The sequence below is a fragment of the Rhinolophus sinicus genome, chromosome 8 (genome assembly GCF_057876585.1).
Source record: "Rhinolophus sinicus isolate RSI-liver-muscle chromosome 8, RSI-T2T, whole genome shotgun sequence".
In the NCBI taxonomy this organism is placed as follows: Eukaryota; Metazoa; Chordata; class Mammalia; order Chiroptera; family Rhinolophidae; genus Rhinolophus; species Rhinolophus sinicus.
In genome coordinates, this window is record NC_142508.1 from 44,171,071 (window position 1) to 44,189,451 (window position 18,381).

The following is an 18,381-nucleotide window of genomic DNA, read 5'->3' on the forward strand; positions in this document are numbered from 1 at the left end:
TGGCACAGATGACATTTTACTGCCATTCTTTCCTGGCCTGTTTAGCTCATGCCCACCAAAGGGAGCCGGCCACCCTGAGGATAATCTTAAAAACCTCATGCCTTGAGTCAAGTCATGGCACTTCACCAAGCCTTGGAAACGCCACCATCTCTTCTGTTCACCTCAACTAACATTTCAAAAACTTATTGGAACACAGTTCCTCCTGCTCACCTTAGCCTCCAGGGAGCTTACAAAAAGGGCCCTTTCAAAACCACTTAGTTGGAGGCTGGTGTAGTGGTCAGAGGCAGGTTCTGGCAGAAGACTGCCTGGGTCTGAACCTTGGCCAGTTCCACCACTTGTTCCGTATGTGACGCTGAACACATGACTTCATCTCTTTGAGTCTTGGTGTCCTTGTCTACAGAATGGGGTTAATGATATGTTGCCATGAGGATTAAATGAGAGCATGTGTGAAAAGTGCTTATAAAAGAGTATCCAGCACAGTCAATGCTCAACAATGTTACCTACTGTCACTAATGCAGTGTGAATTACATCTTATATGAACAGGCTTACAAACACAGGTTTCTCAGAAACGATGCTTTAAGTTGAGGCCAGATACAAAAATCCAGAATGTCTGAGCTGGAAGGGACCTCAGATTGTGGTCATTAACTCAATGCCTTCAGAGGCCAGGCAGGTATCAGGCATGCCCACGGGCAGGGTGGTAGGGGCAGAGGCTGACTGGGAAACGTGTAGGATTTAAAAGGGGTGACCAATACTAAACCCCATCTTACTATTGCCTCCAAGAATATAAGCCTTGAGCCACCAGATCTTTTGACATTTCAAGAAAAGCCAAAATGTGGATTTTTAAGGAAAAATTCCTGATTCCTTACATCACCAAATTTATTAAAAAACACAACAAACAGAATCAAAGTTTTGTTGAGTTTGGGCTCGGTAAACATGTCTGTAGGAGAGATATGATTCTGGGAATGCCAATTCACAACATCTGCACTGCCTCATAAAGCTGAGGCCCAGAGAGGTTATGTGACTTGCCCAGGGCCACAGAGCAAGTGAAGAGAGCCTAATCTGACCTTTTTCAAGTAGGCACTGCCTCCTGGGACTCTCTACCCCCTCACCTGTGTTTGCGTTGCTCCCAATACTGTTGATGGCTGGCGGCACCGAACTGGATGGGTGGAAGGGCACATGTCCATTTTCCCTGGGAGGCTTGTCCTGCCAGCCTGGCCCTGCCTCCCCAGGGCCCAGATCTGCAGGGCCCCCCCACTCATCTGAGCCCTGGCGTGAGTGGTAAGTGGGCTCGGACCGGGTGCGGAAGCCGCTAGCCAGCCGCTCTTCCAGGTGGCTCAGCCAGAGGGCTAGCGAGTTGCGATCCTCCAGGGTGGTGGCCGGGTGGATGAGGGCGTAAGAGAGCAGCTGGCGGCTCTCCTCGATGAAGGCATTGCTCTCGATCGAGTAAGCCAGCACTTTCTGCAGCAGCCTCATGTACTCCGACTTGGCCTCCGTGTTGCGTGGCTGAAGCAGGGGCAGGTGGGACAGCAGGAGGGACACCACCTTCTCTTTGGACTCCTGCTGCCACTGGCTGACGATGGCTATAGAGGGGACAAGCGGGAATGTTAGGGGCATGGAGGTGGCGAACTTCTATAAACCCAGGAGAGGTGCCTATAGCCTGCTCCCTCAGCTCCAGTCTCCTCTCCCTTCTCCTTTCATGACCCGCAACCTTGATCCTCATATAGGTGAGACCAAACACACGCACCCTGCTTTCAGAGTAACTTCTCCCGGTTTCATCAGTCCTACTCTCAAATACCTGCTGTGGCTCCCCATCAGCCACACTTGCTACCCTGGAATCTGAGCTCCTCTTGCTGTCTCCAGGCCTACTCTTCCTGCTGCACCCCTGCCCTTATTATCTTCATGGCCTCTAACCCCTTCCCCCATCAAAACAGCCTCTTTCTTGACTGGGGAGGACAGTGGAATATGTGGTTAAAAGCTTGGGCTCTGGGGGCCAGCCCGGTGGCTCAGGCGGTTAGAGCTCCATGCTCCTAACTCCGAAGGCTGTCAGTTCGATTCCCACATGGGCCAGTGGGCTCTCAACCACAAGGTTGTCAGTTCAATTCCTCGAGTCCCGCAAGGGATGGTGGGCTGCACCCCCTGCAACTAGCAATGGCAACTGGACCTGGAGCTGAGCTGCGCCCTCCACAACTAAGACTGAAAGGACAACAACTTGACTTGGAAAAAAGTCCTGGAAGTACACACTGTTCCCCAATAAAGTCCTATTCCCCTTCCCCAATAAAATCTTTAAAATATATATATATATATATATATATATATATATATATATATATATATATATATATATAAAAGCTTGGGCTCTGCAATCAGATAGTCTGGACCTTACTAGCTGGACCTTGGGTAAGTCATCCTGAATCTCACCTAGCACTGATTTCCTTACCTGAAAATTTTTGGAGACTCAGTACCCAATTCACAGTGTTGCTCTGAGATTCAAAGAGCTAATGAAGAATGGAAAGTGGCCTGGCATACAGAATATATTTAATAAATGCTCACTGTTGTTTTTTAACTGGTCGCTGCCTCTATCTCTCCCCACTCCAACCTGTCCCATAAGCCCAGATAGGTTTATCTTCCTAAAGTACACCAGGACGTCATGTTCTTGACCAGGAGCTTATAATGGTCACCAGCAACAACGGACTCAAGTTCAGGAACTCCTAGCCCAACATTCCCATCATTTCCAGGACACTCCCCACCTCCTATTCCTCCCAACAGAGACTCAGAGCAAGACACCCCTTCTTCCCTGGGGCTGTCTCCATGCTGCATTCATCCAAGCTTCTACATTCAGGCTGAGCTTCAAGGCTACAGCCTGCAACAGTCCCCCTCTTCCTATCCAATTCCCATGTCTTCTATGACTGCCTAAACCTGCCCTCCTCTGGGAAGCCTCCCCTGGCTACTCCATGCTGTAGTGATCTGGTGACGTCTCCTTCCAATCCCATGGTCTGAGGGCCTGTGGAGATGAGCCAGGTTTCCCCTCCTGACCCAGAAGGGTGCTCCCTAAGAATAAGACCCCAGAATGGCTACAAAAGGAAGCCTTGGGAACAACTGTAACAGGTCTGAGTGTCCTCCTTGAAAAATATGTTACCTCTTCCATGACTAGCTCAATGGACTAGAGGACTGGGGGGTAATGCTGACGGGGCACAGGAAAGAGACCCAGAATACCAATACTTGAGAAAAGAGGCAATGATCAACCACTGGCGCCAACTCTGCCCTCACTCTCGGGCAATGGAACTCATACTTGTAGCCAAAGTGACAATTCGCAAACACCTAATGAGGTTGTTCTGAGAGATGAGCTATTGGTGAGGTCCTGGAAAGGGGCAAAGGAGGTTAGTCTAACTGACAGAGCGAGGACCCCAGAGGGGTGGGCGATGAAAAACAAAAGGGAGAGATGTGGCTTAGGTCCCTCCTCTCCCACTTACCGACCATGTGCCTCTCGGCAAATACGATCAAGTTACTGAGCTCTACTTTATCTGTGAAGTGGGGCTCAGAATCATGCCTGCCTGACATGGCTGCTGTGAATTAAACGAGACCACAGCACAAAGTAGAGCACAAAGTAAGTGCTACTTTTAGCATCACAGTTATTATATCTTACAGTAGCTCCTTCTTTTCAAATCCCCACAGAGATTTTTAAAGGCACAACACAACTCTTGGCCCAGGAAAACAGAGAGGCTGTGAATGGGCACATGCATAAGGGGAGCCTCAGAACTCTAGGCATCCGGATTTAAAGTGAGCCCTGATCTGGACCCCTCGGCATCTGACGGTGTCTCAAACCAACTTCGTTAGGGTTTAAGATTCCAAGAACCTCTGGTCGCATGCGCCCAGACTACAGGCCAACACAGGGCCACTGGGAGACTTGCATAAAAACCTGAGAATACATCTTGTGCACCTCTCTTTCTTCTAATGACCTGTTTGGAAATCTATGGCCTAGGAATTCACACAAACTTCTAATTCTGCTTCAATTTGTAGCTCTACGAAAATAATCACACACAACTCCCAACTCTTGGCCATATAACTGCACATTTTCTTGGCCTGGGCCTCTCTGCTACAAGCTTCCTAGAAAACGTCTGTTGAAGGGCTAGGGATGTATCTATTTATTCAGGGTCATCAACTCATGCTATGCCCGTAGTACTGGCAAAAACAGAATACTAATACAGTAATCCCCCCGTTATTCATGGGGGATATGTGATGCCTGAAACCATGGATAGTACCAAACTCTATATATACTATTTTTTCCCTGTATTGTAAAGTTTAGTTTATAAGTTAGGCACAGCATAAAATTAACAATTAATAATAGATTATAACAATATGTTGCAATAAAAGTTATGTGAATGTGGTTTTTCTCTCTCTCAAAGTATCTCATGACTGACCTGATAACTGAGACAGCTACTAATGGACTAGTGGGCAGGGAGCGCGTACAATGCAGATACGCTGGACAGAAGGATGACTCACATCCCAGGTGGGGTGGAGCGGGACGGTTCGAGATCTCATCACACTACTCAGAATGGAACACAATTTAAAACTTATTTCTGGAATTTTCCATTTAATATTTTCGAACCATCATTGACCATGGGTAACTAAAACCATGGAAAGCAAAACTGCGCGTGAGGGGTGACTACTGTACTATACAATAATAGAAATAATGGATAGTATTTATTGAGCACGTACTATGAGCCACACACTATTCTAAGAACATGCTGATTTTCATCCTCACCTCAAGCCTGTTTTAGCATCCCCATCTTGTAGATGAGGAAATAGATCTGAGAAGGTAAAGTCACTTCCCTAAAGTGACAGAGTGGAGATCCGAACCCAGCTCTGTCTGGAGAAACTTTACCCACAACCCTCTGCTATCTCTCCAGTATCAATTCTCTTCTTCTCTCTGTCCCTGGCTTTCTAGATGCCCTTCAGGACTTGCTACGATGAGGCCAGGAAACCTCATCCGCTCCATCCGTTTTCTCTTAAACCAGCTCCCCACGACCACAAAGTTGTCTCTTATCTTAGGTCATCTCCATGTTCACAGATCTTCCCAAGGTGGGACAGGCCTTCCTGACTTTAGAGTCTTCATCTTTCCCATCCTCCCACCTCCGTCTGCCACTGCATCACATGGGATGGAACTCCCTGGTACCCCATTTCCCTGACTTAGTCCCTGAGATTTTAGTTCTTGGTGAGAGAAAGAATATAGCGATTAAGGTTAGGGACAGATAGTCAAGGGCTTGCATCCCAGCTGTGTCATGAAGTTGCAGAGACAACTGCTTCCTCCTCCATAAGAGGGATTCCAGGGTTGCCGAGGATTTAGGGAGACAATGCATGGAAAGCACCTGACAGAGTCTGCCCAGAGGAAGCACTCAGTTTGTGACTCAATGATAGGTGTTTTTCTCCCTTCTCTAGCAGTTAGCCTCTGCCTTCAGCCCTACCCTGATGTTCTCCATCACTGCTGTTTAGGCCCTGCAGGGTGGCCAGAGGCAACTGGAACAGAGAGAAGCCTTGTCTAGTCCCTCCCCCACCCCAGAGTACTGCCAGGACCCCAGGGCTAAGGGACACAGATTCTCCTCTGGTACTGCCAGGGGACGTGACAGACCAGCCCCAAGGGTCAGGCTCAATGAAGGACCTTGTTCTACTGTGGAGAAAGGGGAGAGTGGTTTTGGACGAATAAAGGCTGACCCTAGGGAAATGTGTGTTCATGTGTCCGTGTGGCGGTGTGGTGGGGAGGGCGGGCCTCCCATAACTGGGAAGCATCACTGAGCACTGGAACTCTTCCAAAAAATTAGTGCAGCCTCAGGCCCCTTGGGGTGAGCCTCCAGCTGGGGCTGCAGATGACGGGTGGGGATGGAACTTCTAGTTTCCTGCCCAGATCAGAAGAGTCTGGCCCAGAGCTGAGGCATAGCAGGGGCCTAACAAATACTGGGTACAACTGGACCCAGACAGGTCCCCTGGAAGGTAAGGGTGTCTATATGTATATAATGTGACTTCTCTAGGACCCCCGACCTCAAGTCATTCTGTCTTGTGTCCTAGCAGAGTATACTGAATAAGAGAGCACAAGTGCAACAGGCAAACTTGCCTGGATTCGCAATCCAGCTCTGCCTCCATGACCTAGGTCAACATAATTGTGGGCCAGTCCTTTAACCTCTCCGAGCCGTGGGTCTCTTCTTCTGTACAACAGGGGTAGTAAAAGCCCTTTTTGTCACAGGATTGTTGTAATGATTCAATGAGATAATTGTGCACAGCACCTGTGTTAGGTGCTCTATGCATCTGACCTATTATTGCTGCTCCTGGTTGAAGCTGTAGAGCCCATGCTGTTCCCAGGCTAGGGGGAGCAATTCACATAGGAGAGCACATCTGGGCCTCCCCCTTAAGATTACTAACAGTGGGGAATTTCACGCAGTTATTTACCAAAAACAGACACGATGCTGGTTTCTCTGAGCTAGAGGTACAACAAGCAATGATGAAATTCTGGAGGTGGGCGGATGGGGGTGGAGGCTGGGGAATGCCGTGATGCCAATGGCTGCTTCTGCCCAAGCTGCAAACCTGGATTCCAAGGCATGGAGAAGATTAGGGAGACTGGGAATATGAGTGCCCTCTTGGCCAAGTGACCAGAGCTAAGTAGGTCACGACCCTGGGTCCTGGCAAATCACAGGAGCTAAATATATCTTGGAGACTGCCATAAGAGCAAACCCATTTTTATGTGCTGGGCTGTTGCAACAAATCGTGGCAGCCTCAGGCACCAGTCAGAGGGACTGGGGTTTGGCTCCAAATACGCCCTTCTCTGCCTCACTCCAGCTCACACAGACGGGGAAGGTCAGGGGCTTACATTTTTGTTTGATGAACTGTGTCAGTAGAGCTTGAAAGGGGAGGGTGGAGGCATCAGAGCTGAGCTCTGGTGACTCACTCAGCCATGGCCCCCTCCTGATCTCAGTTTCCTCACCCGATTCAGTGAGCCAGAGAGGGAGGGGCTTAAACCTGCTGGATACAGGGACACTGACAGAGGACAGGAGGACGAAAGAACTACAGGAAATGTGGCCCAGGAAGCTGTAGGACCAGGGAGGGAAGGGGATTTCAGCTTCCCTGGCCCCACCCTTCTGCTGCAAGTAAGAATCAGGGAAAGAGAGAGACAGGATTAGTTATAGCTCCAGACAGGCAGGGAAGACAGCATTGGGAGAAGGAACAGGGATGACCACAATGGGAATCCTGGGGCCTCTCCCTGCCTGTTCCAGGGTGTTGTCTCAGATTCTGCTTCAATGGAACCAACACTAGCTGCCTGGGCTGGGGGACTTCCCTAGACCCTCCCAGCTGCTTGAGGAAAGGACAGCCCAGAACAGAGCCACTGTCCACAGCCCCCACTCCTTGCAGGTCACATGACAGTACCCTCACCACCTTCCTGGGCCCACCCAGAATCAGTATCAGCATCAAGACAAGTGGTTCTCCACTAGATGCACAGAGCCAATTATGGAGCTTAAAAAAACATCAGAGTCTCTGGGGATAGGACGCAGACCTCAGGTTCTTTTTATAAAGAAACTGGGTGATTTCGACATGAAGCCAGAGTTGGAACCCACTCGCCTAGATCAAACCCTCTGCACTCCCCACCCTTCCTGAGGAGGTGGGCAGGTGGGCAGCTCTGCCCCAAACCCAAACCTGAGCCCAGGGTCTCCTTGGGAGAACCGTAGGAAGTAGCAGCGTTGGGTGGGTGGGACATGAAGTACAAACCCAGAAAAAGGTAGAGGGAACTGCCTCACTGTTCAGTCCTCCTGACCTGAAGGGATCTGAAAAGATGAAGAACTTCAGACCCTGGAATTGGCAGCTTTTACTGAGGAATTGGTGGACTGACTGAAATCAAGATTTGGTTTCTGGGGTAGGTGTGCATCTTAGTGGGGAGGAGGGACAGATTTGGGGGAGGGGCATCCCATAAAATAGTAAGAACCACTGCTGTAGAAGAATGTGCTGGATCCCCAAACAGAGCAGTATGCTTGGCTGTAACTCTGCCTTTTTCGGCATATTCTTTCAGAGCCCAAGAGATACTGGGAGAGTATCTAGAACTACGCCCTGACTGTCCAGATGTGAACCCTCAGGCACAAGAAGGGTGGGGCTGGCCCAAGTCTCAAGAGGTGTTCGGTGGCAGAGCTGGATCTAAAACTCCTGGGTGTCCCGACTCCTGTTCTCACGTCCTATGACAAATGAATCATCCAGCAGGCACCCTCTTGCAAACTGCCTGCTCAGCAGAAGAACCCGGGTACTTGTTCCCAGGCCCAGCCCCTCAGCATTCTAACTTAGTGGGTGTGGGTAAGGGGCCCGGGAACCTGGCTTTTAACAGTCACCTCTTCTGCCACCAGGTGATAGTGACGATGATGTAAGTTTGGGAAATACAAGGGAATGGGAAGGGCATAGTGAACAGAGGAGGCGAAACAGTCAGAGGATGCACAGCTCCTTCCACAAGGCAGGCGCCCCAGCCCTGGAAGCAGCTGCTTCCTTCACAAATAAGGCCGGGCGGGGCTTTCTACTTGAGAGTGGGAGCGAGTCAGGAGACACAGGCCTCTTAGTCTTGGAGCCCCCATGTCTTCCAGGGAAGAGGCATTCAAGGCCCTACAGAATTGCTCTCCGGTCATGCTTTGCTCTCTAACCCTAGCAGGGTGCCTGTTGACTCTGGAGCACACCATGGCCTTCCCTCTCTTCTTTCTAAGTTTTCCCTACTTCTCCATTTATCTAAGTATCAGCTTGCTATATTCTCACCGTCTCACATGCGACTGTGGATAAAGATCTTGATTCATACATGCACTCACTAGTCAATTCGCTCCACAGCAATTCCCAACCCTGACTACGCATTCCCTCCAACATCCCCATGCAACCATCTGGGACGAGCCTCGGGTTCTTGGCATAAAGTGTACCATGTCTTTCAAGGGCCATGTGGTAGGAACAAATACTGTAAATGCACATAACTTCAAACTAGGAGTCCCAGAGAATTCTAGGAATTTATCCTAGAGATGCTTAAAGGGCAGACATTAGAGAATTGTTTATAAGAGTAAGGCTGAACATACCATGCGGTTAGAGCCTACACTGGTCAAGAGCAAGAGTTTTAAAGTAAATTCCAGCCCCACCTCTGAGCAGGTGTACAACCCAGGGCAAGTCACTAAATTCTCCAGGTCTCTGAAATGAGGAAATAGTAAGACCTACCTTACTATGCAGGTCGGGCTCCATAAACGTTACCTATTCTTACTACTAAGCAGCCATTAATAACACCGAGGTATACATGTATGTGCTGAATACTGAATGATCTTCAAGTTATACTGTTAAGTTATATAAAAAGCACACTGGTTAATATGCACAGTGCTTTGTTCTATGTGTTAAAACAATCAAAACAATGAAAAGGCTAGAGGGAGAACATGTATGTGCTCATACATGCACAGAACATGTCACAAAATACACACAAATTGGGAGCATGGACGTCTGGAAAGGAGACCTCACTTTTCACCTTTCACATGGTTTGATTTTACTACAAGTTCTACAAACAAAAGCAAAAACTAAAAATGCTCCAACAGCCCAAAGCGCTACTGGGGATGACATAGAGCCACAATTGGCTCCCAGTGCTCATCGAACTGCCTGCTCAGGACACGGTGGTCGCTGAGAATGTGGGACAAAGCCGCGTAAGACACTGGCCTGGCCCAAAGGAGCCCCCACTACGGGGCACAGCCATACCATGACCACAGAACTCCTGTCCCTGGTGCTAGAGCAACGGGGAGCCCTTCCTGGTTGGCAGGGAGGGAGGGTATGAAACGGCTGAGCCGAGCCGGGTTCTTGCTGCTCATGGTCAGCAGACCGGGACTTAAGCCGGTGTGACTGCGGGCCTGAGGAACCTCCTTCTCCGGAAACCATGGGGCTTTTGTGACTTGTACATAAAAACTGAGCAAAACGAAGGTGACTGCTGCTGAGACAGGGGGGCCTGGGGAGATGAGAAAGAGCCAGGCAGCTCTGTGGCTCCCCAATCCAAACGGCCCACGCTGATTTCCTCACCCATAACAATGAAAACAACAATTGACATTTACTGAGTGTTTACTACCTGCCTGGCACCAGTCTCAGAACTCACAACCACCCTGGAAGTTACCAACTTGATTTTAAAGATGAGGAAACCAAAGCTCAGAAAGGTTAAGTTACTTGGTTTTATGGCAAGTGACAGAACTGGGATTTAAACGTAGAAAGTCTGACTCTAGAGCCACCAAAGAAAACTGCTTTCAAAGTTACCACACAAGTTACAGCCAGTACTTAGCTTGTCATAAGGGCTCAGTATGAACTGTATTATGCAGAAGAAGGTGGGAAGGGTCTGGAAACACTTTCCATGGGTCCCGGCTGCCCTCTCCTGCTAGTTTTCAGGTGTGAACAACTCGCCCTCTGCTCTGGCCTCCACTTCTCCCCCCGTCAGCGAGGACAGCAGCTCTCCCCCAGCCAAGCTGCTGAGGCCCAGAGGCCAGAATCGCGTCAGCGGTGCCCTTTGAGATGGTGCTCGGGCCTGACGCCTGTTTATGTGTTGGGTCCTAAGGAGAGGTTCTAGAAAAGTCTGGCTTAACCATCCGAACGCCAACGTCATGAGACAGAACGTCTCCCTACTGAGGACTTAGGGAGCTAATATGGGCTGTATCTAAATTCAATCCTCTCTTGAAGCTCTTTATGCTTTAAGTCCAACCTACCTTTGAGAAGTGAAGAACAGTGTAAGATAACTTGTACATTTGGAAGTTTCTAAAATTCCCTCCTAGCTCTGATTTCCTAGCGCTTGAAAAATGAATCAGTGCTCACCTTCCACCCGCTTTCACAGGAGGTAACGACTTTAGCCTGTTCCTTTCAGCTGCCCCGATAAGCCCCTCTACGTGATCCTTCCTTTGCTATGGGCAGTTTCCAGTTTGCAGCGCCCTCCCCCAGGAGTCCCCATTCCATGCCTGAGGACACCAGGCAACAAAGCCCCAGGAGACCCAAGGTGATGACTTGGGGGATCAGGGACTGCCGACAACCGACAAACGTAGTGCCTACATGTCTTAGCACCGTCGCTGAGTGGGCCTCCCTGTTCTTGCTCCAGGTACCCCTCGTGCTGTGCTCCCATCTCTGGGGGTGGACTCACCAGCACTGTTGGCCTCCGACTCCAGCAGGTGGATGTCATTGCAGTCCGCCAATGAGTGCTCCAGGCAGAGCTGCAGGAAGCGGGCCTGGGTGCGGGTAACCCGCTTCAGAAGGGACAGCAGGGCCACCGTCTGCTCACACTCATTCCAGCCCTTGAACCAGCCAGCGAGGATGCCCACCTGGTCTCGGAACATCATGGTGCCGGGCCTGGGGCCAGGGTGGGGGGGACGGCGGTGGCGAGGGCCAGCGCCGTCACATGGTCTCGGCTCCGGGCTCCTGTTACCTCTCCCCTGAAGGCCAGGGCTTGAGAACGTTCCCTGGCGTGGTGGCAACAGGTGGTGGTGGGAGGAGGACACCTGCTCACATCGGGGGAGGTCTTGGTCCAGCCACACCTCTCCAGGCTCCTAGAACAGGAAGCAAGGGGGTCAGACAGGATGAAGGGGCAGGAATTGGCCTGGTGAGCGTGAGGTGAGAGGGTAAGGAGGCCTCCTGCCTTCCTCTTTCAGGGTGCCTTCTTTAGAATGTGCTGAGCTCTTGGGAGGAAGGTGAAACCACCACCAGATACTAAAACAATTCTCCCTCCAATTTCCAGATCCAGAGAAAAAGCTTGATTGGAACTCAAGAGACCTACCCTAGGCGAAGGAGAGCGCCCCTCAGGCATGGCTGGCAGAGGGCCAAAGGAGTGTGGGTTTAAAACAGTGAGTAAGTTGGTGAGATTTTCCAGGAATGGGAAATAGAAGAGGCCACACACTATAATAAAAGGTCTGAATTAATGGAGACCTGGCCCCAGGTGACATGACTCAGCAGACATGTGACCCCAAGCACATGCCCTGACCTTGCTGGTCTCTGGCCACCTCCTCCGAGGGCTGGACAGACTGCTCACCTGCTAAAAGGATCCCATGGGGTCTTTACATTATATTTCAAGCTAAGACTCACAAAGCTAGGATGTGGGTGGTGACCCCGAGTGGAGATCTCAGGTGTGTGGCTAGCTCCCTGATCAGTTAACTGTCTGGGTGCCCAAGGGTAAGGGCACGGACAGGGACCTTTTCAAATACCTCCAACAGGCTAGGCAGATCTCCCCTCCTCCAATCCAGCTCTCCCACTGTGGAAAAGGTGCAGCCCCGATGTCTAAGGTCCCACTATCTTTACTCTCCCAGTCTTCTTCTTCATTCCCCTGAGGGCCAATTTTGACCCAAGCAAGTCCAGTGGGTTGGGAACTCCCCTTGGCTACCAGAGATCCCAGCGTGTCATCCAGATACCTAAGAGCCAAGAGGATGTCAACCTGAGAAGGGGACACATCAAAAGTCAAAAACTCCAGAGAAGAAAGTATCCAAATTCCTCTCTTAGGCAGGAACTACACATAAGCTGTGTCAACTGAGCAGACAACAGGCCTCTTCTGCAGCTGACTGGTTTCTGGACACGACTCTGAAACCTTTTCTAAGTGTCTCCAGCTCTAGGTCTCCACTCACATTTCCTGTCTTTCTTGCAACCAGTGCTCTTGGCTCCATCTCCAAACCACATTCGGCTCCACCAACCTCTGGCTGCCAAGAGGACTGAGAACTCCATACAAAGACCCATTGAACCTGCTGGGCTCAGGTCTTAAGGAGCTACTGCCATCTCCCTGAACTTCTATGCTCCTGCTGAGGAGGGCTGGGAGGTGCTCCTGACAATGGCCGTGACTCACCTCACCCATTCTTTGTGGGACACCTGAACAAAGGGAACTGGCCTGGCTGTCAATCCCTTTGAATATAAGAGGCAAGTGTGGGGGAAAGTGAAACACTGTTCCAAGTTAAACAGGCCTCCAAGAAATCTTTTAAAAAGGGAAATCACATGTTGCCTCCTTGGCTTAAAATCCTCCAAGGACTTCCCATAGCACTTAAATAAAATCTACACTAAACCCAAATTTCTTATCTTGTTCTACAGGGCCCCACAAGACTCCTGTGGCCTCTCCATCCTCTTCTTGTACCAAGTTTTTTCCTGTTTACCTATCTGTGGCTGGCTCCTACTTGTCACTTGTCTCAGCTGAGTGTCACTTCCTCAGAGATCTTCTCTAACCAATCTAAGGAGTGTCTCTCTGTTAACTCTATTATGTTAACAGTATTTCGTTTCTTTTATATAATTAAACACCCTCACATATCATCTTATTTATGTTTGGTGTTTCTCGCTTCCCATCAAAATGCAAGCTATACAGTCACACAGTGCCCAGAACTGTGACTGCCACATAGAAGATGCTAGTATGTATTTGTTCAGTGAATGAATGAATGAATGAATGAATAAAAAAGGTAAGCATGGAAGAAGATAGAAGGAACAGTAAAGGGATTTGGAAATCTTGTCCTAAGAGAAAAATCTGAAGGCATTGAGGAAGTCTCCCCTGGGGGAGAGAAGACTCAGGAGCAATGGCATAACTGACTTCAAATACCTGAAGGGATAGCACACAGAAGAGGAATTAGATTTATTTATTCCAGAGGAGAACCAGGGTAGACAGACAGCTCTTAGAGAGAGGCAACATGGGATATGGGAAATGTTGATAGTCAAGAAAATTCAGTTCTAGTCTTGCCCCAGCCACTGATTCACTTTGATCTTCGAGCTAGTTTGCTTCTCTTCTCTAGAATGTGTGCGATAAGGAGCCAGACTGGATGAGACATGACAAATGGGTTTTATCTCACAGGCTAACTCCAATCGATCGGTAGTAGCTGCCTGTGGTAGGAGCACGATGGTGAGAAGGATCCTGAAGAAATGAAGCAATGAGGAATGATTGATAAACTGGGGCACACCTCTCAGAATCGGATATCATGTAGCTATTAAAAACATGCTTGATCCTGATAGCAAAATGAAAAAAAAAAAAATCTGTTATCTACATACAGTGTTTGATGTTTAAACACTGACCTGGTGGGATGTCCATAAGCTGCATAACAATATGTACAATATAATGACATTTTGTAAAAAGAAAAAAAAAGCCATATACAAAAATGCTTATATATCTTATATATGAATATTTATGTGTACATGTGTATAGAAGTGTATAGAACAGTATACCCTAGACTATTCACACTGGTTACCTTGAAGAGGAGGAAATAATAATAAATAACACTCTCTACATAACTTGTTACTGTTTCACTGATAGTTACAACTGAACACATACTTCTGTACATTTTCAAGGAATTTAATTTCAAAAATTTTAGGGGTACATTCTACTTTCTGGCTCAATGAGAAAGAGTACTGTGACTGATTATCAATATTTGCCCTGGATGCAGGATAGATGAGGGGTAGCTCACACACCTGAAAAAATCAGTTTCTCTTCCCAGCTCCAGCATTTTGTGGCTTTTAGTCCCAAGGAAACCACTGCTGTCTCAACATAAGGAAGAATTTTAAAATAATGTATCTGTCCAAGAATGGAACTGGCTGCCATGTGAGGAGGTAATAAGCTCTCTGGCTGCTGGAAGTGGTCAAGCAGAGGCTAGATGAACATCCCTTGGGAGTGGGAGGGATTCCTTTGCTGGGTGGCAACTCATAAGACAGAAGGACATGTTACTATTTCAGAGGGAATATTTGAGATGGGAGATTTGATATGCCAACAGCATTTACGGCAAAAGTGACCAAATCCACAAACAGACCAAAGTTGTGCACACTCTTACCCATAAACTCTTTTATTGGGTTGTTATTTTTTCTAAGCAACAGCACTGTACTCCCCAAATAAAGTGCTGACTAAACATTAATCCAGCTTCTTCCTCTAAGCCAAATGCTAGAAGCAAAGACATAGGACAGAGCGGGGTCTCAAACACGATGCTTACAAGGTTTAGACAAAGCAGGCTGGTGAAGACTATGGTGAGCTGGAGTGCACCTCCCTGTCTAAAGGGAGAAGTCACAATTTAGCTCTAATCAACTGCTGCTATGTGGGTCCAGTACTACTAGGTCTTAGACTTTTTTTTTTTTCAAGTGGAGCCAGAAATCTGGAATTTTAAATAAAATTCCCCTATTTTTAAATATTGGAAATTAATTCACATTAATATAGCAACAATGAACTACTACTTGTATACAGAACAAACAAAAACTGTGGCCTGTGGTCCTTAGACCAGATGGACGGACACACACTGGGAAAAGACCAGAAGTCTGAAAACTATCCCTCCGTCGGGCCTCTCTGGTTCACACCTTCAAGCCACCCCACTGCTCAGGGAACATGACTGACAGAGAGGATCTAGTGCTCAAGGATGGTTCACAGTCCTCAGTAAACAATGGGTTTTAGGTAACAGTCCACTTTAAGAACGCATTGTTAAAAAAAAAAATTACCCCTAGAGGAAGGGATCCTATGTTCTGGACCCGAGAAAGATGATGGATGCTTGGTCTGCACGGTAACTGCAGAGGACTGGATGGCTTTCTTCCATCAAAGGACCAGAGGCCCTCAGCTGCCTCTTCTGGGTGCGTGGCAGCCGTGAGAAAGGAACACCTGGCTTGGTGAGAGAGCCAGGGCAGAGGCATCAGCACTTACTCCAAGGCATCTTACTGTGGTGAACCTGACGGATTTGCCTGCCAAACATCCATTTCTACCTTCTAGTACCAGCCCCACAAGTTCCCTTTGGAGGATTAATTAACTCTTTCTTGGATCCAAGAGTAGACAAGGAGTAACGCCTGGACGAGGAAAAGTCCTCCCTGAACCTCTGCTGGAAGTAGTGGGGAAAATGAGCTCTCAGTGCTGCTCAGATTACACATCTCCTGATGTTACTGGCTGCCACTTCAGCTACCTCACAGTGAGTCGGCCTTAGAAGGAAGCCGACACAGGTGAAGGCAGAGTCAAGAGATGAGGGGAGAAAAAGGGAGACCTGTTGCCATCATTTGAAGACCTGGATCTAGCCAGCCTCAAGCTCCCCCAACCCACCTCCTCCACCCCAGCCTTTTCAGTTACACGGACCAATAAATGTCTTTTTTGACTGAGGCCAGTTTGAGTTGGGTTTCTGTCACTTAAAGTTGAAAAAGCCTTAACTGCTCCTACACAAAACAGAATTCACCACTGCTCTGGTCTTTGCCCTCATGTCACCAAAAATGACTCCGTGTCTTTGAGGAAAGACACGGAAGGGGAACACCTATAGCAAAGCCTCCCAAACAACCCAATAATATTGCTGCCATATGTGGTCTCTAAGGGACCAAGTAACCTTCTTCAGAAGCATCTATCAACACTGGAAGGTGGGAAACAGAGACAAAAGTTGGCTAAGGTGTTCCAGGAAAAGCTGCCCACTAGGCTCCTTCGTTGGCCCCAAAGAGTGAGAAATGGCCCACAGACAGAAGGCACCTTTGGAGGTCAACTCTCCTCATTACGCAGCAGCACTGTGGAGTCAGTGAGACCTCGCTGAAACCTGGGCTCTCCCGCAGATACTTACTTGCTATGTTGACCTTTGGCAAGTAACTCAGTTTCTTTCTCAGTGAAGCTTGCAAGAATGAAATGAAACAATGTATATAAAAATACCTAGCATGATGCTGAGCATGTCTTCCTACATCACACATTCAGTGTCATTTGCTAGACCCTATGCTAACAGCTTTCCATGGATGAGCTCATTTGATTCAAAAATATATATTCTATATCTATCTCATATATATGTATATAACATTATGCACATTATATAGATGGAGAAACTGAGGCAGAAAGGGTTAAGTCAGTTATCCAAGACTGCCCAGAGATGAGATTGTTTAAGGCCAGGCAGTCTGGCTTTAGAGCTCTTGCTTGTTCCTGAGAATAATGCTACAGACTCCTGTAAGTTCCCTCTCACTGCCTAGAAAGTTGGGCTGAAGGGTACACCCTTTAAATGCCAACATCTCTGGATAAATAATGGGGTCCTATTAGCCTTCCTACCCATTCCTAGCCCTTCTACAGCACCCACCTAGGCCTTTGAAGAATTCACACTTCATGAACAAGGTAATAGGCTAGTTACCTAAGGTTAACTCACTATCCTGACCTGAGAACAGGACAATGTCAGAAGCCAAGGGAGCCCAACTTCTCTCTTGTAAAATCCAACCATTATTTTCAGAAACTCCTGAAATATGCACACAACATATATACAGGTATAGTATTGCCTCAGCCAAGAATGAGGCTTTCATATGAATGGTCCTGGGGATGGGAGGGAGGTGAGGTGAGAAGCCAGACAGGGCCTCCTGTAAGATAACAAAGCCTAGAGAGCGCTGAGAAACCCTGGAGTAGAGAAGCTGGTGTTCCTCCCGCCACCCCCAACCCCCATCTGCCTCCCCACAAAGTATTGCTGTCACTGTTACTCTTCCCACGTTCAAATGTGTGACCCCTCCCCTCTAAAACCCTATCTTTGGCTCTCTTTCCTTTCTCCATATATGTATTCTCTCACTTAGGAATGTAATCAACTCCTATAGAATCAACTATCACTTCTCTACGGACAACTCAGTACTTGAGTCATCTTTGACTCTTTCCTCTTCTATAAGACCTTGTCATCTAGTCTTGATAATTCTTTTTTCTTAATGTCAGCTAAACATGCCCTCCTTTTTCTTTCCCCAAACTCAAGTGGCTTTGGGACCAGACTGCTTGGGGTGGAAATATAACCCTACCACTTCCTACCTTCCTTAATTTGGGCAAGTGATTTCACCTTGCTGTGCCTGTTTTCTCATCTATAAAATGGGTTTAATAATAGTACCTAGTCTCAGAGTTGTGAGGCATAAATACTCTGATAGAGTTGTTAGCTATTATCATCATTTTGGATTCCTCTCTTTCTCTAATGACACCATTAAGTCCTGTTTTCTCTATACCTAAAATATATCCACGTCTCTTCATTCTTACTACCATCACTATGTTAAGTCATGATCCTTTATCATCTGGACAAATGTACTGTGTCCTAATTTGCCTCCTACTTCCACTTTTTGCCCCTCTCTATTCCTTGCAGAAATCAGTTAACTTTCTAAAAAGAAAAAAAAATCAGATCATGTCACTGTCTGGTTTTAAAAATCCTCTAATAGTTTCCCAATCCTCTTAAATGAAAATGTAAACTCCTTGCCATGGACCGCAAGGCCCCCCATGATTTGGCCTCTGGCAACCACCTCTCCATCCCCTGCTCCTTCTACCTCACTATGCTCCAGCCACACTGGTCTCCTTGCTGTTCCTTGGACACATCCAGGGCTTTTGCACTTGCTGACCACTCTGCCTGAAATGCTCTTCCCCAGAAAATCACATGACTGTTTCCCTCTCATCAACCAGACCTGGGTTCATGTGTGCCCCAAACTTCATCATCT

The 18,381-nt window shown here is 48.0% G+C and overlaps 1 protein-coding gene across 1 annotated transcript in view; it reads right to left on the reverse strand.

Annotated features, from left to right (window-relative positions):
- SAMD4B (sterile alpha motif domain containing 4B) overlaps positions 1 to 18,381 on the reverse strand; it is a 35,434-nt gene that overhangs the window by 11,419 nt on the left and 5,634 nt on the right. The window contains exons 2-3 of the mRNA XM_074314342.2: positions 11,144 to 11,546; positions 1,110 to 1,580 (exon numbers count right to left, since the gene is read on the reverse strand). Coding sequence (XP_074170443.1) covers positions 1,110 to 1,580; positions 11,144 to 11,339 — 667 coding nt within the window. The 5' untranslated portion in view covers positions 11,340 to 11,546. The remainder of the gene's footprint in view (positions 1 to 1,109; positions 1,581 to 11,143; positions 11,547 to 18,381) is intronic.